The 13,760-nt window shown below is 35.7% G+C and overlaps 1 protein-coding gene across 2 annotated transcripts in view; it reads left to right on the top strand.

Moving 5' to 3' along the window:
- The window catches only part of yes1 (YES proto-oncogene 1, Src family tyrosine kinase), a 52,661-nt gene that overhangs the window by 30,986 nt on the left and 7,915 nt on the right, over positions 1 to 13,760 (top strand). The window contains exons 3-9 of one of the 2 annotated variants that reach the window (XM_088643432.1): positions 5,882 to 5,981; positions 6,900 to 6,998; positions 8,294 to 8,397; positions 10,236 to 10,385; positions 10,543 to 10,698; positions 11,295 to 11,478; positions 13,477 to 13,549. In XM_088643432.1, coding sequence (XP_088499558.1) covers positions 5,882 to 5,981; positions 6,900 to 6,998; positions 8,294 to 8,397; positions 10,236 to 10,385; positions 10,543 to 10,698; positions 11,295 to 11,478; positions 13,477 to 13,549 — 866 coding nt within the window. Of the gene's footprint in view, positions 1 to 5,881; positions 5,982 to 6,899; positions 6,999 to 8,293; positions 8,398 to 10,235; positions 10,386 to 10,542; positions 10,699 to 11,294; positions 11,479 to 13,472; positions 13,550 to 13,760 lie in introns of both variants that reach the window. The other variant, XM_088643431.1, reaches the window with a different exon arrangement.

Raw genomic sequence — 13,760 nt, 5'->3', positions numbered from 1 at the left:
TAGGAAGAGATACATTATTGCATTGTTTTGTAAATATGCAGATTACATATGTTGCACAATATAATATTTATCACACTCAGCAGTTCATATTTGTCTCCTCACATCTATGTATTTCACCACATATTTTGTAAAGTTTTCAAACACAGGGAGTCCATGTGATAAATAGGACATTTTAATATAGTAATGTACACATATATGCATAGGGTATTCCATAACTGTGTTGCATATATTAGAAATATGATTCTTCAATATGAGTACATATTTTAACTTGAAACAATTTCATTGCTATGGGAATTTTACAACTGCAGTTAACATGAACGATTCATATTGCATTTCAGTATAATCTCTTTACTTGCTAGCTCCTCTACTGTGCTATTTCATTTCACTGCTTAGGGTTTTTGAATAGACTTTGGATGTCTGTACGATATTGGTTTTATGTAAAGCAATTCAACTTCAGTCATGTCAACACAGGATTTGCACATGTTGTTGTCATTAAACACAGTCTTATATTTTGCATTGGTGGCAAATGGAAAGAAATGGCCTGTTTCCTCTCAGTTTCTTGCGGCTGTATTTCAGTGACCTATTCCATTTAAACTTGCTTCCTAAACTGGCTTCCTTTATCCCTACAGAGGAATAGTGGAAAGACTGCAGTGCACTAAAGCATACACACAAGTTAAACATCTTTCCAACTAGCTAACTTGTGTACAGTGAATGCTCAGCTGTCTTTCATTTAACACTATGATAATCTGTAGTTGCAACAGTGCCATTACAAACATCTAATGCTAGCTAACCAGTGGGAAGAGCTTTCCTTGCAGACCTATTCTCCTGTTCATGGTTCCTGAGCATAGGTCTGTTTCCTTTTTAAATGTTGTAGTATATGCAGTATGTCATACTTCAGTGCCATGGTATCTCAGATTTGCAGAGTACAGCACATGATCATTTACTGTCTTGGGAAAAAGATCCATGTAAATGATCAGTTTGGTTGCTGATTCTGTGATTGATTTTTAAGAACTGTTCACAATCATTGCAAATCATCAACATTGAATTGATTATTGTTTTTTAATATATGAAAATTATTAGAATAATCATTACAGCCCTACAGATTAGTTTTATTGTCAAGTACATGGGATTATTGTAGAGCCTGTTTCTGTTACTAATGCTAAAGTGCTAAACTTTGGTCTTGAATTCATCTTCTGATTAACTGTGGAAGGATCTGTTTTTTTTTACTTTCCTCGTGCTCAGTATTTTATTAGGGATTATGTTTTGCCTTTAAGGAAGTTGGAGCCAGTTTGTAATTTTAGGATTAAGTGTTTCATACATTCATGAAAGTTGATAGTAGTAACTTATAGAGATAGAGCCTCTGGGCTCTGTTGCCAGAATTTATTATGTTATAATATCTGATGCTGATTTCTTTTTAATAGTAATGCCTACTTCATTCTTTTTAGTAGGTTTTTTTCTGACATTTCATTTGACTCACAGTTTGTTTACCGTTAACATTTTATATTGTTTTAGCAAAAATACTTTTTAAACATCTCCAAAATTGTCTCATGAATCACGTTCAGGATCCCCACTCCAGGGGATTAAGGTTGTAAATTATTTAATGAATTATGTTGTCTTGAGGGGCTGTTTAAGCCTAAATCTATGGGATTGATTATTTTTTCACATATAAACATTCTATTATATGCTGTTTCATGTAATGGACTACCTACTTGATTGTTTCATTTAGTAGCTGTACTCTCATGTCTCCCTGATATGTAAAATATGTGTTTTTTTTTTGCAATGTTAGTTGCTGGACTTCCCTAACCGTTAATTTTTTTTATTTAACACTTCAGCAGTCATAACCCATGTGGTGTAAGTAAGAACAGAGGCTCTTTTACAGTATATACAGTTCTACATTTGTCAGGGCTGGAATTCTTGTTTTATATATCAGAAAACTTCTTAATCCTGGTCTGCTTTTCTGCAACCCCGGGCACACATGTGCGCGCACACACCACACCCAGGACCAAGGACAAGTTAGAGACGCCAATTAATCTAGCCAGCATCATGTGAATAGGAGGGAATAACAGGGAACCGGTGCAGTGAAAACCATCATGTTGTGAGTTTTCCAGTGTGGCACTGTGCTGCCCTTATACTACAATGTAAATATTTTTTTCCGCCTGCTTTAGTGTTTCAGAGAGATTTCATCTCTGGGATGAGGAAAGATAAGAATTATATGATGTGGAGAATATATTAACAAAACTCTACAGCTGTTGTTGGCATTTGTCTTTTTGTCCACACTTTTATTGCCTTTTTCTGGCATTGCACACTAAAAGAGATTTGTTGTGAGGATATTGTGAGATGTTCTCTGGCGTCCTTATGATTTGTGTAAATGTGCTATCTTTCTCTGTTTTGAGAGCAGTCAAAATTATTAACTTTTCTCAGCTGAGAAGTGTTCTACCTATATGTAAACTGAAGTGGAAATTCTTAAGTGTAGTTCAGGTGGGTAGCTTTTTCTTTCTACTCTTTCAGCATGGAATAAACCTATTACTTGTTCCTTTGCATTCTTAAATGTAGTTTAATTTTGTAGGCTGTGAACAGTGTTTAGTTGCTTAAAAGATACTAGTATCAAAAGATGTGGCACAAAGTCCACATTTTAAATATATCTGCATCTTAGACGTTCTGTTGAATGAACCCCAGATAATATACATTATATATAAAGGAATATACCATTTTGTCAATATTTCAATGTTTTATTGCCCACTGGGACATCTAATGTCTCCACGCTGTTGTTCTGCCAGGGTTTAATCTGAATTAAATTAATACACATACTTGCCGGGGCCTGTTTTATTGAGAAATATTTTGGTTATGTCATACTTTGGATAAAGATCACCAAAAAAAAACAACTAAATGCTTACAGAAGTATAATATTGTTTATACTTGTGCATTGTAAGCTGCTGTTGTTAGTGCAGATAAATAGCTTTTTTGTCAATGGCTATAATACACTACAGAGTTGCAAAGTAGTGCTGATTGAACATTGTTACCTGCATCTACATTTCCAAATGTCCCTGACCAGACTATTAGGGACATTCATTGCATAATATTCTGGCCCTCTGGGATCAGCAAGAGCAGCCACAAGCTGTTCCATATTTTTCCACAAAGCTTTGAATTATTTGTAGTTCAGTCCTGTCTTTTCTCTTCTTTTAGTTTGTAGTATATTGGCCAGTGAGTATAGGTGACCCTAAACATTATGAAACAAACCAAATCAAAGGCAACATATAAAAAGGGTTTTGAATTCTTTTCATTTTTTAAATTCTCAATGCAGAAAATTATTTATAATATAGATTTTAGAATATATTGATCTCCCAGATTACTAGGTACACAAATCCTTTTCTGAAATTGACAGACTGCTCCAGGTTCACCAATAAAGGATTATTTCTGTAATATACAAATTTCATCATGCAATCACTTTGCATTGACATTTTCATAGAAATGTTAAGAAGAGTGTAACTGGAATTGTTTAATAGTCGCAAAAATTCCAGTTATCTTCATTTATCATACTCAGTCAGTTTTTGACAACACTTCTTGAGACCAGTGTTCTGTGCAGTGCTGTGTCAGTTCTCCTGTCATGGAACTGGCTTTAGATCATTTGTGGAGTACACCCCTTCCACCCATACACATCCCCTCATTAGGCTTAATTACAGGGTTTGGAACATCAATTGATACGTCAGCTGAATTTAACATGTTTCAAGTCAAAGGCTTGGAGGTGGCTCAATCAATAAAATAAATGTAGTCCCAAAGACCCATTGCACCCTATAATCAAGTGCCTCAAAATTGGTACAACCCTTGGTACTGTCAGGAGTACATCTGTGATGCATAACACAGCACCCTGCAAATGTGCATTTAGTTTGTTTTTCATCTCTGCTCTTCCCATCTGTATATATATGTATGTATGTTAGTTAATAGACTCTGGAGTTCTATCCTGGGCTTTTAATTTTCAGAACCCATTGCAGGAACACTGTGGTTGCCATCACAGATATAAGAATATTCCTAAAATACAGATGTTCTGATTTGTGTATGGAATAAACCATCAGCAGTACTATTGAGATCAAGAGATGCAGTCATTTTCTCCGGGACAATTTTAAATATTTCTAAAGCTTTGACTTCTAGACTGTTTAAGTAGTTGCTGTATAAATTACCTTTAGTAAAGGGCTTCCACATCCAAAATGCATTCAACAAAATGTTAAATCTACGTGTGTGTTTAATGGCATGTTCTCATTAAACAAGAAATCTTAAGCTTACCAAAGTTTTTATTTTTTCAAGTTGTAGTCTATGATAAAATGTAGCAGTGATATATGCAGAAAGCATGAACTAATTTCACCAAAACTCCTGAACTGTGTGAAAAATTGCTTGCGCATCAAATTATGATACTGATTTGCATTAGATTTGCATTAGATTGTCTGATGTTGAATATTAAATAACATAATAAAATGGTAGTTTGATTTTGAGGTGTAAATATAAGCCCCCTAATTCCTATTGCAGATATTGAGTAATATGAGAAACAGCACTGATACACAGCCTTGGTCCTTTTGCCCCAAGTGTATTCTGGCTTTTGTTCAAGCAGTGTTCTTCATAGCAGGAATATTTGAAATTTCTGTTGATAGCTGTTGAAAGTATAAAGCATTGAATGGGGTTTCTGATTTGTATCATCCTTATACTAATTAGTGAGTTTCAGAACTGCCTTCATTCCGGTGTGTTGTCTGAATTGAGACCAGGTGCACAAACACAGAAGTGGAAGTGTGTGATACATTGGCCTCCCACCTGTGTTTGTTGATCATAAACTGGTCACTTGCAATAATAATCCCCTGCACTTTAATTGGACACTCCAATTAAAGTACTTTACAGGTAATGGGGACTCCTCTCCACCACCACCAATGTGCAGCATCCACCTGGATGATACAACAGCAGCCATAGCTGGTGTGTGGTGAGCGTACTGGTGCATCAGTAGGGAGGAGAACAGAGTGATGAAGCCAGTTCATAGATGGGGATTATTAGGTGGCCATGATTGGTAAAGGCCAGAGGGAAATTTTGGGTAGGTCACCTATGTGTCCTACTCTTTTCAAGAAACACTCTGGGATTTTTAGTAACCATGCAGAGTCAGAAACTTGGTTATACGTCTCATCCGAAGGATGGCGCCTTCTTACAATATGGTGTCCCTTTCACTATACTGGGGCATTAGGTTCCACACAGACCGCAGGGTGAGCGCCCCCTACTGGCCTCACTAACACCTCTTCCAGCAGCAACCTTAGTTTTCCCCGGAAGGTCTCCCTTCACACCTGCTTAGCTTCAATGGGTTGCAAGTTGTGACCAACTGGGCAGCTGGCTAATTACACAAAAGGCAAATTAAGTGGTTAGTGTACAGTACTGTACCTATATATGATTAAGATAGGTAAGGAGCATTTATTACTTTAAACAAAAGCCGCAGTCTGAATGTTAGATTATTGTTTCTTTTGTTATTTTTTGGTGGGGAAAAAAAAGTAAAGGGGTGTTATTTCTGGGGTCTGGATCATAATTGTTCCCCATAAGAAATAATGTAAATATTTTATTTCTTTTTAGGAATTTTCCGTATACACAAGAGTTAATGGGTACAAACTATGTTCGTAAAAATAGGTATGGGTGTGTCTAGTTTTGCAAATAAACATAAAATTAGCACTTCAGACGGACAGTGAGAGTAACTTAATGAAGGGCTGGTCATAGTTCAGGTAATGAAGGTATAAACAATCCACTGTGATACATACAAAAGTGTGCAAATATACCAGAGTATCAGATACAAAGTATTTATCACACTTTCTTGGAGTTTTAAATGTTCCTTTTTTTAAAACTAACTTTTCCTTTCTGCCTTTAGGTGGGGTTACATTTTTTGTGGCCTTGTATGACTATGAAGCTAGAACTTCAGATGACCTTTCATTTAAGAAAGGTGATAGGTTCCAGATTATTAATAACACGTAAGTACTAAAGAAATACCATTCAGTTTTATTCGGGGCATTCAAGGAGAATGAGTTTATGCAATTCTCACCCATCTCTTCTACATTTCTAAATAACTTAACACATTGTGAAACATGAAATTTTACAAACATCTGTCTATCCATAAAAAGGTCTTTATTTAAAAAAATTGTGGGAACCCAATTCTGGGTAGTATCCCTGCATTTGTGTTAAATAAGCTAAATATGAGATTTAAACCTTGCCTTTTTTATTGTAAATGTGGAAAAAATGAAATGAAAATTGCAGTACTCAGTTTAATACTACCTTAGTACGGCTGGCCAGGGGATTTTCAGAGTGCTGAATTAGAGTATTTTCAGCTTTGGCTCTGCAGCAACAGTCCCTGTGATTTGTTGGCGGCCTGAGAGCTAGTGATGTTGAGTGAGTGAGATTGAGGTCATTGTTGCACTTGATGCAAACTCACCTGTGGGCCCTGTGGGACTCCAGACAGCCAGCAAATGAGCATAGTAAAAGAGTATAAGGGGTATGAAAATAGTTCACCAATCAATGTTTTTGGTATATTTTTCTTCATTGCTTTCGGCATTAATGTTTCAGATAGGAATTCTAAAAAGACACAGGACATTTAAAAAAAAATATATATATAAATAATAGATTTTGCATCCACAGCGGTGCGTGATGTAGAAGCTTTAGCATACTGTTAAATTTGCTGGATTATTGCTTTCTCTTTAACTGAATTTTTTGTCAAAAGCTGTGTGTCATCAGGTGGCTAGCATGGCCTTTTCCACAGAAAAGGTTGAACAGCCCTGATGTTAAGTGTTTTGCAAATTTTGGACATTGACGATAATTTGAAGAAGCAAAAAAATACCTTCTGCTGAAAAGGCCACAACCAGCTGAAGTCTAACTGTGTTTTCCCCCTTTTTCAGGGAGGGTGACTGGTGGGAAGCAAGGTCCATTAATACAGGGAAGAAAGGATACATTCCTAGTAATTACGTGGCTCCGGCAGACTCCATTCAGGCAGAAGAGTAAGGCCAATTCTTCTTGCTGTTTATCTAATGATCTGATTGCACTTAATTGTAATTGAGAGGGCATGATCGCTTGCCATACATTTCTACTGTAGGCATTAAAGAAACAAACACTGTTCGGAGATTGTTTTTCGTACTTCTCAGGTTATTTAAGATGTATTGGTAATTTAATTCTTTCATGAATTTTCCATTCCACTTTGAGGTTAAGGATTAGTATTTTTTTTACTGTCAACATGGATTGAGGTTTTTCATTTATAAACGACAAGCAAAGCCTATTTATAATACCCCTGCTGTTTTCAATCTAAATGTAGATCCACTCACAAGAGAGTTTTATGTAAGGGGTGGACTTTAATTTGCACTTTTTTGTGATTTACTTTAGACAATACTGAAATTTGTTAGTATGAGTAAACTTTTTTTGTACTGGTGGGAGCATCAGTGGGTGAATCCAGTTGTTGTCTGCTAACCTTGATGTTGGTTTGCTTCACTGTGACCTTCACCCCATGTTTTTGAAAGTGTTAAGAAACTGGTCTGATCTGTTCTGCAACAGCACACAACTCCCATTCTCTGCCAGTTGCATTGGCATACAGTTCCCCCGGGCTTTTCCTGCTTACCTGTAAGGTTCTGAATGATCTGTCTCCAGATTCTAAGTGCTGTTTGCATGGTTGTAGTCCAGCTCTAAATCTATGACCTCCCCAGGAGCAGTACACACATTGTGAATGCTGATGTATTTAGAAGTCACTTAGAGTTTTCATTAAAGCTGGATAATGACTTTGTTTAACTAAGTCAATTTGGTAGCTTTTTGTTCCCCATTTTTTCTGATTGCTTCTCTTGTCCTGTTTTACAGCTCTTTTTTTCTTGAAAAATTATCAAATTATATTATTAGTCAGCTGATGGGGACTTGTTACTTAAATTTTTGTTTTCAGAATAACTTTTTAACTGTTTCTTTGCAAATCAAATTGAGTAAAAACACTTAAGTTTCATTATATTGTAGAAAACACTAGTGTTTTTATTGTTTTAAGATGCTTACCTTATTTTGGAATACCTTGATTTATATTTTCTACTTTTATGTTGCCTAAAGTCTTGGTTTTAATAGCCATACTATTAGCGATATGTGTATACAAAAATGTATCCTTGGAATAAATTCTCAGCTGTTGACTAGCCAAAAAATAACCTGTAGATGGCAGATGTGTAAACTGCTTGCAGTAGCTTAATGCTAAACTTTACAGAAAATACCCTTGAACAGTCTTTGATTAAATAGTTCTAATTATGCTTATGTATTTAAAATGGCTTTCTAGGTGGTACTTTGGAAAAATGGGACGCAAAGATGCAGAACGGCTGCTGTTGAATCCAGGAAACCAGAGAGGCACTTTCTTAGTGAGAGAAAGTGAAACTACTAAAGGTAAAACCGTCAGACTTTGTTCTCTATGTACCTTTTTAGTATTTCTCATTTTTAGTTATTTCACAACTACATACCTCTTTAAATTGCAGGTAGCAGTATAGTAAAACATTGCTGTCTTTTTAATATAAAATTAAGATTGTTACGAAACTGGTGAAAAACAGGAATGGACAGAGCGGTTAAGTCAATAAGTGAAATAATTATTCATAAACTTTTCAACTTGTAAGTGATTTCTAGCAATATACCTGAGTGGCTGGTATAATTAGAGGCACATTAATTATTTGTTCTCTGGCACAGCTTTGTTAAGAGGTGTATGATTCCAAGCTTACGTGGTTAAACACATATTTATAACAATATTTATTACAATGACAAGTAACAAGTTACACTACACACAACAGAACATACAACACACTCTACATACAGTATTTACAGACAAGGCATTTCAGAGGCCTAACATTCTGGTCACCCAGAAAACCCCAGACTGCTACTCAGCATTAGACTCTTAATGCCTACAGAGGCTACATAAAAGATGAGGTGCCTTCTAACTAAATACAATGCAGTCTGCAGTTAAATGTATCTCGGCACCCCGGATGCAACAAAATAAATGGGAGCCTATTTCCCTATCCATAAAAATGCACCCTGAGCAGGAAAGTTTCTGAGGTATCTTTTATCCAGGAAACCCAAGTTCCCTAAAAACACAGAATAGCACACTCTCTAAACAAGTTTCAAACACTTAGCTCCAGTCAGGTTTGATTTAGATCATGGAGTAGGGGCTCTCTCCTGGCGCAAGCTTCAAGTCCCAAATCCTGCAGACTCCTGTCTCTCCTCTCCTTCTTCCCTGCTTCTTTTTGTCTCTTCTCCTTTTTCAGTGTTCTTAATGTGATCTTATATTGTGTGTCTGTACTGCTCCTTGACAATCATTAATCCACAACTTCCTTAGGTATGCTAACGTAAACGTTACAATTGAAGTTAGAAGTGTTTACTCTTCCAAGTGTCACAAACTTTATCTAAAATCCAAGAGACACTTCTCAGTCACCTAAAGCTGTAACAGTATTAACTATAATTATCTAAAATATCTATATAATATAAAATTTCCACTACTTGCATCTCTGTTCTGTGAAAAAATACTGCCAGACATATCATTGAAGAATTGATAACAATAAAACTGTATATATTAAATAGTATGCCATACTGAAATGTGATGAGTGACTGTAATGTATCAATGGTTAGTTTCACCTGTAGACTCTGCTTGATTGATTGTTGAAGGAAAACACTTAATTGCTGTAATGTTAAGTGAGAGGCAGAAAGTTTTTTTTAGCTTGGTGTTAGCCTCTGTGCATTAAATATAACAGTTTTGTATGAAGACATGCAGTAGTTAGTAATCTTTTTCTAGGTACAAGCTTTTTCAGCAGAGATGAAAATGGCTACTTGTGTAGCATATTCTGATTCAAAGTAAATGCTTTTTCCAGTAGATGAATTAAGAAAAAATACTTTCCAGTGGTAAAATCAAAGTGATGGCATTTAAATTCAAATCCTGACTCAAAACCCTCTTCTTCAGAAAAGCCTTTACTTAACTGGTTCCATTCTTCACCCCTCTGCTCTTCTTAGTACCACCATCCACTGTCTCCTCTATATATTGTAATTGTCTTATCTTGTGTATTCTTATTTATTGTTATTGTCATCCTGTAAAGCGCTTTGAGAAGCCACCTTTAAAGGCACTATATAAAATAAGGTTTATTATTATATTATTATTATTTACAGGTATGCATAAACTGTTTCCATAAGATATATTCAGTATCTCTCCATTGACTGTTACTTCTACATTGATTTCATTTCCTTAGGTGCTTATTCCCTTTCCATTCGGGACTGGGATGAGATGAAAGGAGACAATGTGAAACACTACAAAATCCGAAAACTTGACAATGGGGGCTACTACATTACAACAAGAGCACAATTTGAAACGCTACAAAAGCTGGTCAAACACTACACAGGTAATAAAATAAACTACCAGTAGTAAGTATGTGTCATATTTAATGATAGTAGTTCACAAGCTGTGTGTGTTTGCTTGACAAAGCTGAACTTTGTGAAGAACCTCACTGATTGGAAAAGCTGTGGTTGTCTAAAGTTACTCCATTTCAATGTTCTCAGAACATGCTGATGGATTGTGCCACAGACTGACAACAGTGTGTCCTACTGTGAAGCCACAGACACAGGGTCTAGCAAAGGATGCCTGGGAGATTCCTAGAGAATCCTTGAGATTGGAGGTGAAACTTGGGCAGGGATGCTTCGGAGAAGTGTGGATGGGTGAGAACAATTTCTTGCAGTATTTGTTTTCTTTGAGCAATGCATATTACATGTTGAAACCAAGTAAGAGATATACAGTTCTGGAAATCTTAATGTTACTTACAAATGGATTATCTGCATAAGGTGAAAACTTTGTACTGTTCAGAGCATTCCAATATCAAATTTCCTCTTTCGGCAGTAGCTGAAGTTCATTAACTTCAGTTCAATAACTCATTTTTGTGCCTTTCACAACAGGTTGCCAGTATAGGACCTTACAAGTAATAATTACAAAATAATTTTGACTTATGTTGACAGGTGGACATTTTCCCATGGGGAAGGGATGATCATGGGATGAACATGTGAATAAAAATAAATTAGGAATAAAAATAACAATTAGACAGTTATAAATACATTGAAACGTTGAGTTGTAGTTTGGCAACATTTAATTGTCATTAATTATTTTTGTCACTGGTCTCAGTGTTTCAAGACCTCCAAGTCCCACAGCTTTCCTATTAAATGAGTATTTAGTACTTATTCCTTGAAGCTGTAGAGACCTCCTTGGTTTTCAGTTTATTTGTTCTTACCATATATTTTATTTCTGCATTTTTGGATTTCAGGAACATGGAATGGAACTACAAAGGTTGCCATTAAAACTCTAAAGCCTGGGACAATGTCGCCTGAGGCCTTCCTGCAGGAGGCACAGATCATGAAGAAGCTCAGGCATGATAAACTAGTACCTCTGTATGCTGTGGTTTCTGAGGAGCCCATTTACATTGTCACTGAATACATGGCTAAAGGCAAGTCTTTTCACAGCACCTAGAGATACTTTGGAAATTCAAGCTTTTTTAATGTAGAATACGAGATGTTTTAGCATCAAAATTAAAGGTAGAGGAAAATCACTTCCATCTGAATAATCATCTTATGTGGAATGCAAGAATAATTGGAATAGTTTGAACACTCATGTCTGTGAATGCAGTGAACTTTGGCTCTTAAAGAATTGGCTGGACAATGATAACAGATTATATATGCAGAGCAGGCTTTGTTGGGATTATTGACCTGTTATTTCAAGTAATTTTTCTTCAAAAAGAAAATTGCTTTACTGTGCTTGACATTTATTTCCCTAAAATAAATATACCAAATATACACCTTGCTAATAATTGCATCTAGCTTGTCATTATTGACTTTTTGAAGGATGAGTGGAGATGAAAGTTTTGTGAGCCTAGAGTTTGTTTTAAGGGTTATGTAGAATTGATGAAAATTGAATTTGTTATGTACAGCTAAATATTTTGTGGTTGGAAAAGGGTTTTAATTAGTTAGAATGGCATTTAAATGAAACTGTTCCTTTTTAAATAATATAACTTTTTCAAGAGCAGCTTTTTTCTTGCACTTGTGCTTTTTGTTTTATTTTATTATTTTTTATTATTATTTTTTGGTGCTACTTAAGACTTATGGTCTTATAATTACCATCACTCGTTTGCACCAAAGAGCACTGCTTTAAAAAAAGTTATTGAGGCTGGTTGTCATCAGTCTGAACTGGAAAAATGCGAGTTATATATGACATTGTCCTCACGTTGTCCTGTTCCCTCTTTGAATTATCAGTGCATGCAGACTAGTGCAACTGAAATATTGCACTAGGTCCACTTACTTCCATTGTTACATTCAAGACGAAAATGAAGTCTAAATAATGTGTATTTTTAAATTTTCCACATTAGAATAAAAAAAGAATTAAATGCATTTTAAATGAAAAATATTAAGGCTCAGGTGTTTCTTCTGCAGTTTTATAATTAATAAAGTTTTATAAATAATTTTACCATCGGGAAAAAAACAATATAAAAATCTCAGATCTACTCAAAGTAAGACATTCTCAGATGTGAACTCTGTCAGAAACCCATTGCCCAATTCTGTCCTGCTTAGACCTTTCTGGGGTGCTTCTCCCTGAATGTGCTGATACGCTTTGTAATTTAAAATTAGTACCAGTAGTTATACATCATGCTATATACTGTTTAGTACTTTCTGTCTATTGTATTGTCAATGTGAAGTGTAGATTTCTTGTGCAAATCTAAATGTTTACTCTCTGATGATAGCAACAACAGTTTATCCATCTGGCCAAGCCTCTCTGAGTCATGAGGAATTGGAGTAATAAGTACATTCGTCATCATAGTTTTTTGGGACCAAATCTGTCTTCTCAGTCTTCTTTTCACCCACACAACTGGCAAGCCCTCTCCTCCCCTTCCTCATCAAGTGCTTAGTATTGTATCTGTTCTTCTTTGTTTCATTTTATACGTTTGATAAATTTGCAGTTTGTACTCTGACAGACCAGTAGCTTCAGCATTGGTGTGGTTATCCCATTTGTCAGAAGTATACATTTCATGTCTCATAGAGAATAAAAGGGGTTTCCTGAAGGGAAATAATATAATAATTATTACTGTCCACCACAAGGATCCGTCTCCAGAACACACTGATTTAGAAGCATGTCAATGCTGCTCTCAAAACTAAGAAGCAACGTTTTGCAGCTACTGAAAATATTAGTAAAGTGTTTTTTTGTGGTTTTGAATCAGTCACACATTATTCGTATTAATTATGCTTAATTTGCATTAAGTGTTGCCTATTTTTTTTTCTACTGTTAGGTGCTGTTTTAGCACGGTTGTACAGAGAGAAACACATTCTGTACAGTAAATTTGATAGATGCTTTCAGAAAAACACGCCATGGAATTTACAGCTTCAATGTCTCATTTTAAATTTCATTTCTTAATTGTTCCCATTCTTCATCTTGTGCGGTATGTCTTGTCTTGCAGGAAGTTTACTAGACTTTCTGAAGGAAGGGGAGGGGAAACTCCTCAAGCTTCCACAGCTGGTTGACATGGCTGCACAGGTACATGGAAAAACAAGTGTCTTCTTACAGCTTAGAGACAGTCCTGTACAGCTTCCTCTTGCTTATCTCTGTTGAATCACTCATCTTCAAGAAAAGGAATTAATTACTGTATATGTGATATGTATCAGTGATTGTTCAGTGATGAACTCTTCTGAAAGGTTTCTTTTTGTACAAATTAATAATCACATGACTCCTTGTCTTATACCCCTGT

This window comes from Lepisosteus platostomus, chromosome 8, assembly GCF_059453375.1.
Source record: "Lepisosteus platostomus isolate fLepPlt1 chromosome 8, fLepPlt1.hap1, whole genome shotgun sequence".
NCBI classification, from domain to species: Eukaryota; Metazoa; Chordata; class Actinopteri; order Semionotiformes; family Lepisosteidae; genus Lepisosteus; species Lepisosteus platostomus.
Note: the sequence above shows the minus strand (reverse complement) of the source record. Positions and strands in the feature narration are given on the sequence as shown.